General features: G+C 35.7%; 1 protein-coding gene across 1 annotated transcript; it reads right to left on the reverse strand.

Annotated features, from left to right (window-relative positions):
* Window positions 1-52: 52 nt before the first annotated feature.
* On the reverse strand, window positions 53-17140 carry LOC128234573 (activating signal cointegrator 1 complex subunit 2-like). The gene is made up of 15 exons (XM_052948871.1): window positions 17003-17140; window positions 15017-15178; window positions 14588-14758; window positions 13700-13897; window positions 12989-13290; window positions 8835-8942; window positions 8539-8604; window positions 7920-7994; window positions 5339-5534; window positions 4929-5033; window positions 4427-4530; window positions 3920-4042; window positions 2977-3231; window positions 1853-1928; window positions 53-1313 (listed from the first exon to the last, which is right to left on the reverse strand). Exons 1-15 carry the CDS (start codon window positions 17072-17074, stop codon window positions 1011-1013), a joined length of 2316 nt encoding a protein of 771 aa, XP_052804831.1. The 5' UTR covers window positions 17075-17140; the 3' UTR covers window positions 53-1010.
* Between the last annotated feature and the right edge of the window lie 2094 nt (window positions 17141-19234).

Consider the following 19234-nt stretch of genomic DNA (forward strand, 5'->3'; position numbering starts at 1 on the left):
CTCAATGATTTGAACTTTAATTTCATAATCATGAAAATATTATTTTTTTATATATAAAAATAAATACATGAAAGCACTTTGTGATTTTAAATAGTATTTTGGACTTGAAGTTATGACAAAAAAATATAGACGAATACCATCCAATGTCCCAAGCTTCAACATCAAGGTCTCCATCAGAAGTCCGATCTTTTGAAAACATAATTATGCAATCCCCCACAGATTTTTTATCTGGCAAATAACTATACTCTTGGGAACTTGAATGATTTGGCACAAGTTCTCCACAACCAAACATGAAACTTGTGACATAATCCCAATGGACAATAATCTATACAAATGTATCTGTATCAGTGTAGGATCAAGATGACCTCGAGACTTGGACATTGAGTCAAACTGCAGACCACAATGGAATGGAGAAACACCAAATACTCAAGGACATTACATACACATTCCTTGGTGCTGCATCTTAAAAAGATTTCATCAAAATCAAATGTTCAGCATGAACTAAGTTAGACTACAAGAAGAGTCGTACAATTTTCTATGATTTATTATCACAGCAACAAGCTGCAAATTTACTGGAGATGTGCAAATAAAGCAATACCATTATTATTATTAACATTAGTAAAATAAACAAGTTCAGGATTCATTTTAAATAAATAACAAAATATTTCTGTATTAACCAATTACTTCCATCACAATCAGAAATTGACTTGTATATGGTGCAAAAGTCCAAAGCCTCTTTAATAGTCTTTGTAATTTATAAGAACAAAAATCTGCTTATTACATGCAACAACATTATACGAAAACACCAGCCCAGTAACCATAAGCAAAACCGTCGCCTGGAATTTTCAAATGAAAGAATCGTGTATGACTCGCCAAATAACATTAAGAGTTATCGAGTCAAGCTCTACCTAGTGCCTGATTTAACACATTCAATTGGTTTCTTTTTAAAAAAAGCAACATTTCACTAGTGTATAATTCCATGAACACAATTCCTTCACAGTCCCCGCAACCTACACTTTCCTCTTCCTGTCGGCCTGCGCTCGCCGGAAGTCACCTTTGTGCTCAGTTTTCCATTTTCTGTTTCTCTGTACCTCCTTACTTTGTCCTTGACCTTTTGGTCCACCCTTTACATCATGGGTCTTTTTGGCTTGACCTTGAGCTGGTTGGCCTTGACCTTGACTTTGCTGTCCTTGGTAACCTTGACCTCTCCTATTGGCCTTCCAGCGAGCACGGTCCTCTGCCCTCTCCCTGATTTTGGCTGGGTCTTCTATAAACAGGTCCTTCTTTTTGCCTGGTGATTCCTCCTCTGATTCCTGTTTGATAAAAAACAGAGTGTACATGTGGCAATAAACGTATATAGGGTTTTTGCTAAAGAGTTATGGAAGAGTGCTGCAACCTGTCCTTTTTTTATAGCAGCCTTCTGCCTCATGCTTACTAGCAAGTCAACCAGTCTGCCTTCAAAGAATTGAATGTTTAAAACAATCAAGTGTTTAATTATTTTTGATTAAAACTTCAATATATTAAGATTATAAATATATACAAAATTACAAACTTTACATATTGTGCAGTTGAAACCTAATATTTCTTCAAATAAACACTATTCCTAACATTTTTTGTCAAATTTCAATCTGACAGCTTATTGCTTGAATATGTAAGCAGTAAATCTAGTTCAAAATGTAACCAGTAAAATACTACTTTTAAAGAACAATTCTTATGTCTCTATTTGAAGCTATTTATATAAAAGTGTAACTTTCTGAAAATCTCTAAATTCTGAACAACATTTTGCATATCTTATTTCAAAACAAACTTGAAATTAAAATGATCTAGTTGTGTATCTAGTTGCCATGCTTACCTCAGAGTCATTCTCATAATTCACCTTTGCACGACTGACCATCGCCCCACCCAGCACTCTTGGTACAGTAAATGGTCTGAAATACAAATCAACACATTTTATTTGGTCATATTAAAAGAAATCCCGCATGTACTTCAGAAACAAAGTCTTGAGTAGTAACAACAAACTGCGACTCATTTACCATACGATCTTCACTGATTGCCGGAGAAAAAATAAATATTATAATAATCATGCACAAGTCTGCTGTAGAGCAAAAGTCTCGCCAATGTTGTGCTTTATCAGTTGGATAAGGTGTGAAACAAAAATTGAAGCCAGATTTGACAACACCAAGGCAATGAAAATACCTTGCCTTTAAAATACAAGAACAACAGACAAGATAAAGATTCAAAATGTTGAACGGAAAGGTTCATACTCAACTCATATAATCATTAACAACTCATCATCATTAAAACACATACAGTCATTTACATGCAAGTCTCAAAGAGGAAACACCCATCTATCACCAAACCCCATCCGCAGCCCCAACATTCTATATCTTCCGAATCCCCTGCCCATGAATGTAAAATTATCACACCACACAAAACTGTCTATCCAGGGGTCACAGGTTTGATTCCCCATCGCACCACTAAAAAATACTAATCGTCTCCCGGAGGGACATTAAATGAGTGTCTCGTGTTACAGTGCTATACACTGGTTAAAGAACCAGGGTAGCTCTTACATTTTGTCTATGCACTATGCTCCAAATACCTCAAGTGACTAACAATCTTATCGGAGCACTTGCCGCAATGGCCTTGCCGGAGAGCGATTATAAATAAGCCTCATCATGTTTTCAATCGTTAAGTTGAAATTATGAGCAAATTATAAACTATAAAAAATTATCACTGCGTTAATTCTGTTTGAGCTTTTTGATTTTGATCAAACAAATATTTAAAATTTTCTTATTTTTGTCTCACCAAATTTCGACATACCAGTAATCCCAAAGATTTTTCTGATGAACTATTTTCTCAATAGGATTTTGTCCCCAGTCACTGCTCAGGCCTCAAAAACATCTTTTTTTCTTCTTATCTTTCATATAGATGTACAATATTACAGTCTGGGAACCCCAAGACATCAGCCACACATACCTAAGATTTGTAAGCTCGTCAGCAGAATCTGCATCATCAGCGCCGACCACGTTCGTATCATATGTATCATCATACTCGTCCTCGTACAAATCCCGTGTATACTCCCCCTCCCCAGTGTCAGCTGAAATTGGGGGTTGGGCAGGGGGCACCCTCTCTTCCACAATGTCAACCACAACCCCGTAGTCCTTGCTGATATTGTCATTGATTTCTCTCAGGGCTGTCTTGTCCCCTATCACGATGTTCTCAGTCTTCTCTCTATTTGTATAAAAAAGACATACATCATCAGAATCAACCTTGCAAGATTTTTGTCAATTTCTGTAACTCTAAACTAGTATTAAGGTTCATTTATTTTCAAAATTGTTATCAATGCAAGTTTTTATCAACTGAAAATGGATTCAGGTTGAGGTCATGGGTTTTAAAGCCTCCAACAACCATGAATTGCACACCCTTAACAGCCATGAATGATACACCATTAACAGCCATGAATGATACACCCTTAACAGCCATGAATGATACACCATTAACAGCCATGAATGATACACCATTAACAGCCATGAATGATACACCATTAACAGCCATGAATGATACACCATTAACAACCATGAATGATACACCATTAACAGCCATGAATGATACACCATTAACAACCATGAATGATACACCATTAACAGCCATGAATGATACACCATTAACAGCCATGAATGATACACCATTAACAGCCATGAATGATACACCATTAACAGCCATGAATGATACACCATTAACAGCCATGAATGATACACCATTAACAGCCATGAATGATACACCATTAACAGCCATGAATGATACACAAAATAAGGACCAAGCTTCAGTCAACTATAAAGTCATGTGTATAATTACTAAAGCTTTTCCTTTCTTAACAAATTTACATCCATATGTGACACGGTAGTTACGTGACACGTACGCTTTTCCATGGCGTATCTTCTGTTTGTCTATGTCGTCTCTATGGAACACATCAAATTCATCGTAATCGTAGATGTTCTTCCTCTCGTGCAGGAGACTCGGAGGTGAAGGGGCCCTTTTCTTCCTGTACAGGAAAACAATACAGTCTCATTTAAGGTTCACGATGTACAATTATATGAATTTTAAATGCCAGGTTTATTAAAAGAGAAAGAATACTTAAAAGAGAAAGAATACGTAAAATAAGTTGAAAAAGTATCACTAATAAGTAATAAGAGCTAAGATATGAAAGATTGCAAAACAGGTAAAATTGCGCTAAATTTAAATTAAAATCAATTACAAATCCACAAACTGCAACACCTCATCATTTTTTAGGTCATTTGTTTAAATTCATAGAGAGGTAGATGACTTTTCTGTTGCCTGAGGCCTTAGTGGATTATCACCTGTGAAGAATCTTAACTTCCCACACAGGTTTCAATCTTAAATCTAAAATCTTCTGATATGATGGTACCTGGGCAGTAGCCTGTCCACCTCCCGCAGTGATGGGGGAGGATTGTCCTCTAGCATGGCATTGATCACCCTCTCCATGTCGTAGTTAAGTTCCTCCAAACACAACTGAAAGTCATGTAGGTAACGTAGGTGTGTAGCTACACGTATAGATAAAAGCTATATTTTTATAAGTGATTTGCGAAATCTTTTTGTACTTGTAGCATAACTGATACTCTTCAAAATCCCTTTCCTCGTAATCTTGTACATGCTTTTTCTTAAACCTGTACATTGTACACATACCTGGATGAAGTAGCGCACAAAAAGTAGTCCCTATTTACACATACAAGTAGGGTTACGCAACCTCTCTTTTACCACAAACAGGAGACCATGGGCCTTTTTCAATGTTTTGATTGAACTGTAAAAATAGGTGGCCAATCGAATGAATGGAATCACTGAGGCATTATCAAATGATCAGGGTATACAATACTCAGTACAGAATACTTATATTGAATACTGTCCCCTACCTCAATGAATCCTTCTCCTAATTCAGGAAGCAGATCCTTGATAGAGGAGATGAGAGAGTCCAGCTGAACTCCCGTAACAGCTGGGGCAGACGAGGCACCGCTGTCCTATAAATACTCCTGTTGGTTAGTTTCCCAATGCTCCAACTTTGTGATCAAATAGCAGCAGTGTCACATGACCTTACAGTACCAGTACATGATATAACCATGGAACTGATTGAATGATACTTATAATTTTTATCTACATGAGGAAATTTGTTCATGTTATGAAAAATACATACATGTGGAAAGGCTTCAGCCCTACTAATGATAATTGCACAAAATATATCGGATATCCTATATAGAACATGGTTAACCATATGAACATATGTTTTTACCCAACTCATGGTCAAAAAATACTAATCAACACTCACATGATCCTCCACCTGATAAGCACCTGGCTGTACGGCAGCAGTGGCACCTCCTGTAGCCCCTTCCAGGGGCCCCACAGACCCATCCGGGCTCTTCCTACCCCCTCGGTTCATGGCTCCTTTAGGGGCCTTGCGTTTCCCGTAGGTCGCAAATGCGATGTTCACAGCTTCCTTGATGTACTGTATTCTGGTTTCATCACTAAGAGGTGTTAAGGAATTTCTTAATATGAGAAGTTTATTGCAGACTTGCTGTAAGACTTATTCTGTCATTGAACATCATTGCTTTATTTGAATGAGAACTTTTTATTTCATAGTTTACCACGGTATATACATGTATGTCGTTTTTCAACTGACTTTACAATTAACCTGATACTAGATAAAGAAGAACAAGTATTTTAGCTATGCAACGAGTACGGTAACTAGAGATTGCTTTTTTGAAAAAGCGCTTGTCTCCCCTATTGTGTGGTCGTAGCTGAGAAAAAATAAATGATGGACATGAAATTTGTAACTTTGGACTGGAGACAAACCAACAGTGAAGTTTGGTTTATTCGATTATATTAAATAGTGAAGAGAAGAAAGTGTTGTTGATTAATCATGGAAAATGTAAACGAAGTTTGCATTGTATGAAGTTCCTGGGCGCAAGCGTTATTCAATTATTGATCGGAAACCATTTTTCAGCTCACAGTCATCGTGACCATGACCTTTTACCTACTGATCACAACATCAATAGGGATCATCTACATAACCAACTTGCATACCAAGTATTAAGTTCTTGGGTGCAAGTGTTCTTTAGTTACTGAGCGGTAACCATTTCTTCAACTCAAGGTCATGGCAACCTTGACCTTTGACCTACTGATCTCAAAATCAATAGGGGTCATCTACTAGTCATGACCGACTAGCGTACCAAGAATGAAGTTCCTGGGTACAAGCGTTCTTAAGTTATTGAGCAGAAACCATTTTTAAGCTTAAGGTCACCGCCAACGTATCATTTTTTACCTGAAGGTAACCTTGACCTTTGACCTTTTGATCTGAAAATCAATAGGGGTCATCTTCTAGTCATGAACAACTAGCTTACCAAGTATGAAGTTCCTGAAACCAAAGGATCTTTAGTTATTGAGCGGAAACTTTTTCTTCACTTCAAGGTCATGGCAACCTTGACCTTTGACCTAGTGATCTCAAAATCAATATGGGTCATCTTCTAGTCATGACCAACTAGCATACCAAGTATGAAATTCCTGGTTGCAAGCGTTCTCTAGTTATTGAGCGGAAACAGTTTCTTCACCTCAAGGTCACGGTGACCTTGACCATTGACCTACTGATCTCAAAATCAATAGGAGTCATCTACTAGTCATGAACAACTATGAAGTTCCTGGGTACAAGCTTTCTTTAGTTATTGAGCAGAAACCATTTTAAGCTTAAGGTCACTGCCAACATAACATTTTTTAACTGAAGGTAACCTTGACCTTTGACCTTTTGATCTCAAAATCAATAGGAGTCATCTAATAGTCATGAACAACTAGCATACCAAGTATGAAGTTCCTGGACCCAAAGGATCTTTAGTTATTGAGTGGAAACCGTTTCTTCACCTCAAGGTCACGTTGACCCTGATCTTTGACCTAGTGACCCCAAATTCAATAGGGGTCATCTACTAGTCATGACCAACTAGCATACCAAGTATGAAGTTCCTGGGTCTAAGAGTTCTATAGTTATTGGGCGGAAACGAAGTGTGACGTACTGACTGACTGACTGACAGACTGATGGACTGACTGACGGACAGGGCAAAAACAATATGTCTCCCCATGAATGGGGGAGACATAAAGATATTACACGCAAATGATTTTTACATGGAAGGTCACCACGACCTTGACTATTGACCTTGTTACCCCCAAAACAATTGGGATCATCTAGACATCATGACCAACCTCACTTCAAAGTTTGGTGAACCTAGATCAAAGCATTCTCCTGATATTGCACGGAAATATTTTTTACATTAGAGGTCACAGCGACGTTGACCTTTGACCTTGTGACCCTCCAAAATATAGGAGTTTTCTAAACCTCATGATCAACCTCCCTACCAAGTTTGGTGAACCTAGGTCAAACCATTCTCAAGATATTGAGCGGAAATGTTTTTTACATTGGGGGTCGCCGCGACCTTGACCTTTGACCTAGTGACCCCAAAAACAATAGGGATCTTCTACACCTCATGACCAACCCCCCTACCAAGTTCGGTGAACCTAGGTCAAACCGTTCTCAAGATTTTGAGCAGAAATGTTTTTAATATTGGGGGTCGCCGCGACCTTGACCTTTGACCTAGTGACCCCAAAAACAATAGGGATCCTCTACACCTCACGACCAACCTCCCTACCAAGTTTGGTGATCCTAGGTCATGCGGTTTTCCAGTTATCGATCGGAAACGAAGTGTGACGTACGGAAGGACTGACGGACTGACAGACTACCGGACTGACGGACAGGGCAAAAACAATATGTCTCCCCCAGAGAGGGGGAGACATAATAAATATCGTCAGAAAACTTGTTCTTGGAGGATGTTTTCGTCATAATGTTCATTCAGTTATTGAAAGGATACACATCCCCAGAAGCCTGCATAAGAATATCCAGGTCACCTTGGAAACTGAGAACACTCTCATAGTCTGCCAGAAACCTGAAAATTTTCCTTCAATTATTAAAGAGAAAAACAAAATATGAGAAAGGTTATGCTCTTTAAATGTAATTAGAAATGTATTTGGCAGCTCATGAAATCAAATTCAAGATGAAATTATTTGAGCTTAATTAACCTGCATTACTATAAAACCTGTGTATCATAGATCACTTTTATAAATAGTGAGGTTGCAAAAAACACTTGTAAGTGTACATGTGATCTACTCTGAGTGCTGTGTATTAGCCAGGTATGTGTAAGTTTATAAAGTAGAGGGTATCCAGGATTTATGAACAATTGTGATCTTCCTCATACAGGTATAAGTAGGCTCATCATGGTAAGGCGAACAGGAATTACATCTACAAAATCATGACGAAAGTATTTTGTGGAGGGGGCTGTTAGTGCACCTGTTTACATGAAACAGGGTTTGCAACCTACTTTCAAGACCACTGCCAATTCTGCAAAGTACACTACACATACCAGTACAAAAGTATCACAAGCACTCTTTTAATATATCTAAACCTGTTGCCAAAATAAAAGATTGCATTACCTCCTATCATTCAGCACAGTTGACATGAGGTGAAGGTAGTCTTCCACATAATCCATTGTCACACCCCTGGAAATAAAGTTATACATTTTCTCTGATAATAATGCAATGATTATTTCTTTTCTGGCAAATCATACAAGAGTTGTATATATTGAAACTGTTAATATAAAAGGACATTAAAATATGTTTTAATCACAACAGGTATTACAATACACCGCATGACTGTTAATATCCAAGATTAAACAATAACAGAAAGACAAGTATTGTTTATCTAAGGACTGCCATGTAACATAACTCACGTCTTCTCTAGTAGTGGTTGTATACAGCAGTGGGCGATGACAGTCTGGAACACAGTTAGTAGGTGGGTCCTCCCCTCTAACAACTTCTTTTTCAATTCCTTCTTATCTCTACAAATGAGGAAAATAATGGTCCAGGAAAGTCAATTCAGAATTTCGAAACTTAACTAGAGCTATCGCTGAATGTGATTAATACCCCCGAACGCCGCCTCTCATTATGATTTATCATTGTATAAAGTTTTATGCTATTCCATCTAGTAGTTTTCAAGTTACTGTCCGGACAAAAGTTTGACAAAAAAACCCACAGAAAAAGGCAATAACTCTGTAATTTGCTAAAAAAGTGTAGTGATTCATGTACATTGAACTCCTTCTCATTGTGCTGTACCACTGTATAAAGGTTTATTACATTCCATCCGGTAGTTTTCAAGTTATGCTACGGACAAGAAAAAAGTAACAAAGGGCAATAACTCTGTAATTGGCTGAAATAGAATTGTGGTTCCTGTACACTACACTTCCTCTCATTATGATCTATCACCGAATGAAGATTTATTAAATTCCATCCAATAGTTTTCAAATTATGATCCAGACAAGAAAGAGTAACAAATGGCAGTAACTCTGTAATTAGCTGAAATATTATTGCGATTCCTGTACACTGCACTCCCTCTCATTATGATCTATCACTGTATGAAGTTTTATTAAATTCCATCCAATACTTTTTCAAGTTATGCTCCGGACAAGAAAAAAGTAACAAAGGGCAGTAACTCTGCAATTAGCTGAAATATAATTGCTTTTCCTGTACACTGCACTTCCTCTCATTATGATCTATCACTGTATGAAGTTTCATTAAATTTCATCCAATAGCTTTCAAGTTATGCTCCAGACAAGAAAAAGTAACAAAGGGCAGTAACTCTGTAATTAGCTGAAATAGAATTGCGGTTCATGTACACTGCACTCCCTCTCATTATGATCTATCACTGTATGAAGTTTCATTAAATTCCATCCAATAATTTTCAAGTTATGCTCCGGACAAGAAAAAGTAACAAAGGGTAGTAACTCTGTAGTCAGCTAAAATAGAATTGCGGTTCCTGTATACTGCACTCCCTCTCATTATGATCTATCACTGTATGAAGTTTTATTAAATTCCATCGAATACTTTTCAAGTTATGCTCTGGACAAGAAAAAAACAACAAAGGGCAGTAACTCTGTAATTAGCTGAAATAGAATTGCAGTTACTGTACACTGCACTCCCTCTCAGTATGATCTAGCACTGTATGAAGTTTTATTAAATTCCATCCAATAGTTTTCAAGTTATGCTCCGGACAAGAAAAAGTAACAAAGGGCACTAACTCTTTAATCAGCTGAAATTGAATTGTGGTTCCTGTACACTGCAATTCCTCTCATTATGATCTATCACTATATGAAGTTTTATTAAATTCCATCTAGTAGTTTTCAAGTTATGTTCTGGACAAGAAAAAAGTAACAAAGAGCAGTAACTCTGTAATAAGCTGAAATAGAGTTATGGTTCTTGTGCACTGCACTTCCTCTCATTGTGCTTTACCATTGTATGAAGTTTTAATAAATTCCATCTAGTAGTTTGCAAGTTAATGTCTGGGAAAAAAATTGACAGCAAAAAACAAATAAAGGGCAATAACTCAGTAATAAGCTGAAGTAGAGTTATGGTTCTTGAACACTGCACTTCCTCTCATTGTGCTTTACCATTGTATGAAGTTTCAATGAATTCCATCCAGTACTTTTCAAGTTATACTCCGGACAAAAAAAGTAACAAAGAGCAATAACTCAGTAATAAGCAAGAATAGAGTTATGGTTATTGTACACTGCACTTCCTCTCATTATGCTCTATCATTGTATGAAGTTTAATCCAATTCCATCCAGTAGTTTTTAAGTTATGCTCCGGACAAGGAAATGGACCGACGGACCGCCAAACCGACGGATCGGCCACAGGGTGACTCCAATATACCCCCTTCAAACTTAGTTTGTCGGGGGTATAATAATTACTTTGCTCTAATCAGCAGATTAAAAGTCACAGGAAAAACATGTATACACAGTTGGTGATATCACAATGTCATTTATGTACAAGTAAAGAGTTGTTTTTTATTGTATCATCCCTTTCAGATAAGGGCCAGCCTGCTGGACTTATGAGACACCTTGATATATGAACATCTTTACAATCTAGAACACAGTTAGCAAATGGGTTCTCCCCTCCAACAGCTCCTTCTTTAACATTGAATCAATGGCTACCCATTTATTTAACTAGCTGCTGGGTCAACCCCAAAAATCATTGCCAACTTTGGAGAAATCCGCTGAAGCGAAAGTTCTCTAAACTTAGTCTTTCAACAGATCAACTTACTTCCTACATATATATTAGGATAATTCTTGCCCTTTAAGATGATGGTTTTGTATAATTTGTATGGTTTTTACATTTTGGTCCTTTTTAAGGGTTTTGTTGGTCATTAAAAGTTACATTGAAATAAGAAAGAGCTAAAAATTGTTTTGCCATTTAAAGTTATTATAGACATCCGATCGCTTAGCTTCCAGCGGATTACGATGCAGAATTTTTTTCTCTTACAAATGCACTTTTCGAAATAATGAAGTTTTAAATATCTTTTGGTCCTTTTTGAACATTTATGTAAAATTTGAAGAAAATCGATGCCCAGAACATGTGTATTCAACTGTACGATAATGGTTTTATGGCCCACCCCGCGGCGCATTCACAGCAGGATAGAAATAATCCATCGGCAAGGTTTGACACTGGGTATGACATGTGCAACGAAGTTTGTCATTTATAGCAATAAAATTATTCCATGACTATTTCGGATTTTTTTTCCCTTTTATTATTATTATATAATTGAAATTATATATGATACTAGATTATTCATTTACATAAGTAATTAAGAAATGTCATATATTGTTTTTGTGTAAAAAAAGAAAATAATATATTTAGCAAAAATAATTCCCATTGTTAATCGCAATCACTATTACAGACAGTTAAAACGTAACACTTTTCTTATAAAATATTAATGTTTCAAGTTTCATTGGCAATTTTGGAAATACATATTGGCTATGAAACATAATAAATAAGGGTATTCAAAGATAATAATTTACATATCTACATCGAGTCAACATGTTCATTAGTAATGCTTAAGTTCTATAATTCTTAATGGTAAACATTTTGCTCTACCATTTTGCACTCAACCAAACATGTTTATAATTATAATTATTTTGATTAGGCAAGAAATGTCTTACATGGAATTTTGTCGACATATTTTTAGTAACGAGTGCACTAGGTGTTCATAACATGTCAAATTGCCATTATATTAACGTGTTGTTATGGAATAAAAGGGTAAATCTGTCTTATTGTCAATACAAGATTAATGACATTTTAACTTTTATCGTTAAAGACCGGTACTAAATGATATTAACTGCAGTTAATATTTCATTTTAGCTGTTCCTTTCCGAAATTTCAAACACAATTTTGTGTTACACTGCTATAAGAAAAATAACCAAAATGTTAAAATAAAGGTGTGGAAATGGCCCCAATTAAATGTCTTGATAAACAATCAATTATAGACTTCCACAAAAAGACACAGAATATAATATGTAAAAGAAGTAAATTTATCAGAGATTATTTGATATTTCAGTTCTAACTAACGTTTTCCTATAGAACAGCTCTACCTAATTATGGCTAGATCTAAAATCGTCCAAAACTGAAATTTTCTATTGCAACTTAAAATAAAAGGACGGGTCAACTTTATGACCCTCATAAATTCTGTATTTCTGACCTGCCTAATCTTACACTGCGTCCAGTAGATAAATAAGTGCTAAACTAGCGTATCTTAACGCTACTATTGCACTGAGAGGAGAAATCGATAGAGACCGTCGTTACCCTGATAAGCTCCAAAGTTGGCAATGATAGAAATAAACTTAAAGATCAAGTGAAAGTGCTGTTATGTCTTAAGTAAGTTATCAATACAAACATTATTAAGAGCAAATTTTTTGCCTAAATGGTAAGGGGTTGGGTATCATGCTATCCTTCAAATCAAATAGTGTACATTAATTTAGACAAATTATGAAAAAAAAAAATCTTTTACATATACATGCTATATAATGACAAATTATGGAGCATAACATTCATGTACCCAATATTGAGCTCCCTCTGTTTCAATGCAGCAAACACCTCCGGGACCACTGCATCGTAAAACCCCGGAAGTCGCACGAGGAAATCACTGTCATGAAACGCTTGACATGCTTCTGGGAAAACATCCAGAAATGAGGTCAAGGTCACACCAATGTCGGACAGGTAGAAGATAATATCCCGGAACTCTGCAGTTGACATGGTAAGTAAGGAAGCCTTCTTGGTGCCCAGCTCACCCAGTTTCTGAGGTGACTGCGAGCCAGATTCTACCTGTATACCACATTTGGTAGTGATGTTGTCAAAAACCTATCAAGATAATAAAATGAATTAGATAAAACTCACAAGAATGAAAATAATACATATGTTTATATATTTTTAAACCTATCTTTATAAATCAAATAACTTCTCAATAACGATGCTCAATATACAGGTAGTGTAAAAACTAGGAAAAGACTAGAGACTCTAATAAAATGTCAAAACTTCACCATTTTAGTTATTAAAAGGCAAATAGAACCTTACACCTTGTAATTGGAAAGATAATGTTTATTATTTTTTCGAGGCCTTTTCACCAAAATCTTAATTTAATAAATCAATGTTTCTGAGAGTTTAAGATCAAATACTAGAATGACAACAATGAATATGATCAACAGTAATTTAATATCAAATGCTATTATCATTCTGGAGCTATGATAAGCCAAACGAATCACTGAGTTACTTGGGAGAGAGTGTTGATGGTATCAGCCAAGTCCTGGTGATAGCCGGGCTGTTGGGTGAAGATGTTGTCAATCATACGGGCCAGTAGCTGCTTGTTCCCAGCCCCATATAGCACACACAGGTCCAGCATTTTGGGGATGTCAAACAGGAAATTCTCGTACAGGATCTCTCCGAACACACTTGGTGTAATGTAACACTCCTGAAATGAATTTTAAACTTATAAACAATATTAGGAGAGTATTAGGTGTTAAATTTCACTGTGAGAGAAACCTGATTACCCTAAGAAACCCATTGTCCAGCTTGGTGATCAACAACAAAACTCAAAGGTTGTTTTTATCCCATACTATGGCAAAAAGGCAATACTAGTATCTAAATTTTTCAAGCAAAGCAAAAAAAAAAAGTACAGTGAACATTTATTTATTGTGTAATGTACTCTTTTTCATATTCATTACTGCTGGTAATACCCCTGCTTGTATTGAAGTACACTTTAACATATACCAGGCTGGTATATGTTAAAGTGTACTTCAATACAAGCAGGGGTTCTAACAGCTGATAATTGTCAAACCTGAAAATGGCCTTTTGAGTATGAGGTACTAGTATTCCACCGGTATCCACCCCCTTTGAAATTGTTTCCAAAGTCATTTATTTTAACTTCATTCCAATGTATTTTCTAATGTTTCAGATGCAAAGTCCAAACAAAAAACAAACTGTACAACACAGTACAATAGTCTGAAGTTGAAAGCTCGCAATCCTGATTTTAGGATTAAATCTGAACTTTAGAACCCCTGTTCCCAGTCTATAAACGAATAACAGTACATTCAAAGTAAGATGATACCATCGAATGTGTGAAAATTTAAACATAATATAAAACATAGGTATTTATCTCTACCTTCGACTCCTTGTAAGTAGCCATTCTCAGACAGGACAGGAAGATGAGCCTGTGAACTTCATCATGGGTCTCCTTGGCAGCCGAGGGCAACTTGTGTATAGTCTCATATGACCTTGGGGCAAACCTCAGGTAGCTATCTAGACATCTATGAAGACTCGAGTCAAATATTGCCTGTTACAAATAAGAGGTTTATGCAAATAAGGGATAATATACTTTTTCAACTTTTGAATTTCTTTGAAATTCTGCTTAGTTTGTACGTAAAAAGATAAATAAATAATATACATATAATCATGTAAACAAAAAACTAAAATTATAAGTCTGTAAACAATGGAGGTCTTTTAAACCTTCAGCACTCTCCAAAACAGTACCAGTATATGTCTATAAATTAAATAGTTATATAACTTATAATGACTATGCAAAGATACCAACCTGGCACCAAAACTTTGCATGTGGCAACTGCAGCAGCCAGTGGATGTCCGCCTCTATAAACTTCAGCCTCTCCAGCCATTCCTCGTACTGTCCCTTGTCAGTCAGGTCAGTGGGTGGGGCCTGGTAGCTCACAAACTGGACCTCCTCAACCCATCGTTGATGCTGCAAATTAGAGTTTATGATTACAGAGAAAATAAGTTATTTCTACAATCTGATGAAACTCACACACTTAAGCACTTCAACCCAATGAATACACACTGACTCACAGTAAAGTACCAGAGAAAGGTTTTTTTTTCTGCATTGAGTACACCTATAACCCATTTACAGCTCTTTGCCTTGTTATAATGTGAATGATGTAGAGTTGAAAAGAAAACAAATTGTAGCTCAGGCTTAGCATCTTAACAATATAATGTACAAAGGAAGACTTTGTTGTTGTCTTCCTTTGTAGTGGAACCTGTTAGTGGAATATCTTTGTATCGGTATGACCTCTGCAGTTTTCAATCAATTTGTACTCTCTGATTTTCAGTTATTTCATTACCATTAAATAGTCATTGTGCTCCTGATCTAAAGTCATTTTTTGTAATCTATATTTTATTTATCTTTAAAGTTATTTTATCATATGAAATACAATAATTAAGTGTATATAGACTCAATAAGTTAAAATACATATATATATCTTAAATCATTTTGTAACCCTCGGATAGCAATTATAGCAGATTCTTTAAAGTGACACTCTTCTTCAAAATCAATATATACACATGTAAAACAAATATAAATTTTGACTGATAAACCTTCAACTACTTACTAAATAATGCATTTATGGAAAATATTAATTGCTATTAACAATATTATATGTGTTTTTAATAGCTGAAAATGCAAAAATATTAAATGATTGGTGAATGCTAAAAGATTTACTGCGATTTACTATGGTCTCATAAGACAGAAATATCGTGTTTTCTGCACATTTCTTTAGAATTAAACTTGGTTTCCTTCATAAGCATCATTGTTTTTGACATTTGTTGAGTATATCCTTTTGGGTATATTAAAACAATGGTATTAAATGTGTTAAAACTTATTTGGGAGTAATAGTGCATCTTAAATGAGGTTGTTATTAAGCCTGCACGAGGTTTGAAATAACTTGATCAGTCGGTTGGTTTCAAGATAATCAAGAGGTGCAAAGTTCTTTGTGCATTCCTGTTATGAAATGACTTTTAAGTGAGGTACGAAATGACTTTTTAAAGGTTACAAAATGACCGAAAATCAGAGGGTTTGAAACGACTAGTTCCCACTTCTGTTGTACCCCACCTGGTAGGATTTTAATGAGTTAATAATTAATTAATAATAAAGTGATCAAACACAAGCACAAGCGTTACAATTGTATATAAATTCTTAACGATATACATCTCCTATCTGATCCACATTATAAACATATTTGTGGTGTGGGTCCAAAAAAGGAAAAATAGTACTGGATAACTGTCTCTGTGGCCTAGTGGTTAAGTGTCCGCCTACAGAGCGGGAGCTAGTGGGTTCGATCACTGGCTGCATCATACCAAAAGACGTTAAAAGTTGGTACAAGTACATGTAGCTCCCTTGCCTGGTGCTTGGCATTTTAAGGGTAGTGCTTGGAAAAGTGGTGTACTCAGCACTGGTTTAACCCAGGAAAGTTGTACCCCGTGTATCGGTGATTTACACCGAGCACGTAAAAGAACCAAGGGGTCTTTTCGAAAAAGAGCTAGGGTATCGCACCTGGGCTTCCTTGTATACCACCACTGTCTCTTGACTTCAGCGTGCTATCCCTTCAGCAAAAACAAAGCACCCCGTTGGAAATAAGTGCTTGCACTTTCACGGGTTTCCTTGACCGCAAGGTCTTAAGAAATACATACATACATACATCTTTACACATAATTCGGACAAAGCATATATTTCGGATACTTTTTGAAGCTTTCTTATTTTTCTGTCTACTATATTTAATTATCAAAGACTTACCAATGCGGGAAATGTTTCTTTTGATTTATTACTATCAATAACAACGTTTTGTTTGTCGAGAGGGACACTCATTTTAAGGTTGTGCAAGAAGATTACTACAGGGCTACATACAACTAATTAGAGGCTACTAGACAAATCGGCCCCTTACCAAATCGGCCCCTAGCTCAAACGGTTACCTTTTCGGCCCCTTACCAAATCGTCCGCATCCCGTAGACGTTTCGGCCCCTGATTACCGCGACGTTTCGGCCCTTATTTCTATTTTTTTTTTTTTTTTCTAAATATAAGTAAAAAACATGTAATTTCATTTTTTTATTTTAATAGACAAAGCTATATACATGTATACAAAGGTACTGTATAGATAAAAATAGATTTAATGAAAATATCTGTACACTTGAAAACATGTAAAGATTTATTCACGAGATTTTTTCATAAAAAGAAATAGAGTTGAAGAAGAAATGTTTAAACTTCATTTTTTTTCAAATAATCTTTAAATATTATACATAACTATGTTGCTAATAGTATGTATAATGACATGTCCATTGTCTAACATCAGTCTTGACCAAACACCTATCGCCCGCCGTAGAGGGCACCAACATTTTTCAGGAACTCCTCGCAGGTGACCTTATGCGAATCGTATGAGTCCCACTCATCCATGATCCTGGCGTTGATGTCTCTGTAACGCTCTCGACATAAGTTATACATTTTATGAAATTCAGTTATTTATATTCAAATCAGGTAAGGATGAAAAAACTACTAGTATTATTAATCTTATATTTAATACGTATGCAAATCCGTACTGGCTTAAACGGTGTTTTTAGACAGATGGTCTTATGGCGAATTGTCACATTCCACAGAGTTATCAGGCGTTGGAATTATGACACTTTGTGTTTACAAACTTATAAATACGTCTACAAGGTTTGTTCCGACTTTCCCAACCGCTAATTCTCACACTTAAAGATTAATACCAATTATCTCTTCGCACCTCAAACAGAATATTATTTCACTTTTTTATTACGGATATATTGTTTTACTCTTTTTAAAATGCATATTTATTGTATAATATCTGTAGAACTACCAAGTTGTCACTTGTTTGCAATTCATATCTTTAAAACCAACATGTTTTCCTAATTATGTATAGATGATCCACTAATTGTTAAAAATAATAATTAATAATTATTCTGGAGCAATTGTATGCCACACAGATAACAAACTAATGGTTGAAACATAAAGGCATTTTAAAAAAAACCTTGCTTAAGCATAAAACGCATATATGTACGTATGGCATGTGGCTATAACATAAGTTCTATTGTATCATAAGTTTGATAAAAAATATTGTGAGAATGTTATCGATATTAAGGTATAATATAAAAAGGTAATGATTCCAGTGTTATATATACCGCAAGGTTCATGCTGCGTGGTACATACAACACAAAACGAACAAGAATATGTACATCGCGTATGTTCTAAGGATCAACAGAATTATGTTTAAACACTTCCGTTTATGATACAATAAACATAACAAAGAAACATAGCAAACATTTTATACTAGGGAATCACAAGTCAAACACGCGTGTAATCAGGAATGATAGCAAAATAAAAACCACGAATGCCAGTCCAGTGTCAATGCTTTGATATACCTTTGGCGCCACGTGCATTTTAATCTAAATTATATGAGTTATGGGAGTACTCGGCGGTAAACATAGCCATACATTTTCTTTGAAGTCTTTAATGATCAATTAATAATTAACATTTATAACATATAAACTTTCTTAGATTTTCTAACATTTTATATTAAAATCAGGGTTAATATTTATTTAGATTTTAATTATATTTTTATATCAGTCCTATCAATGTTTTTCATGCATATTTGTCTATTTGTAAATTTAAAGACTTTATTTACAACTTATTTACAGATCTCATTTACATTTATAAGACGACCTACAATGTTTTTCTTTATACTCAAGATAAAAAATAAAATAAAATTAAGGGGCCGAAATGTCTCTGTTAAAAATCACTAAGGGGCCGAAACGTCTCGAGTCATTTTAATTAAGGGGACGAAATGGCAGGGCCGAAACGTCTTAGGGGCCGATTTGGTAGTAGGCCGATTTGGTAAGGGGCCGATTTGTCTTGCTCCCTAATTAGACAGGTTTATTCCCCGGAAAATAACCCGGAAAACCAGGAATAGTTTTAAAGCATTTTGAAAGTGCTATATATATATATGTATCATACACT

Source organism: Mya arenaria, chromosome 5, assembly GCF_026914265.1.
Source record: "Mya arenaria isolate MELC-2E11 chromosome 5, ASM2691426v1".
Classification (NCBI taxonomy): Eukaryota; Metazoa; Mollusca; class Bivalvia; order Myida; family Myidae; genus Mya; species Mya arenaria.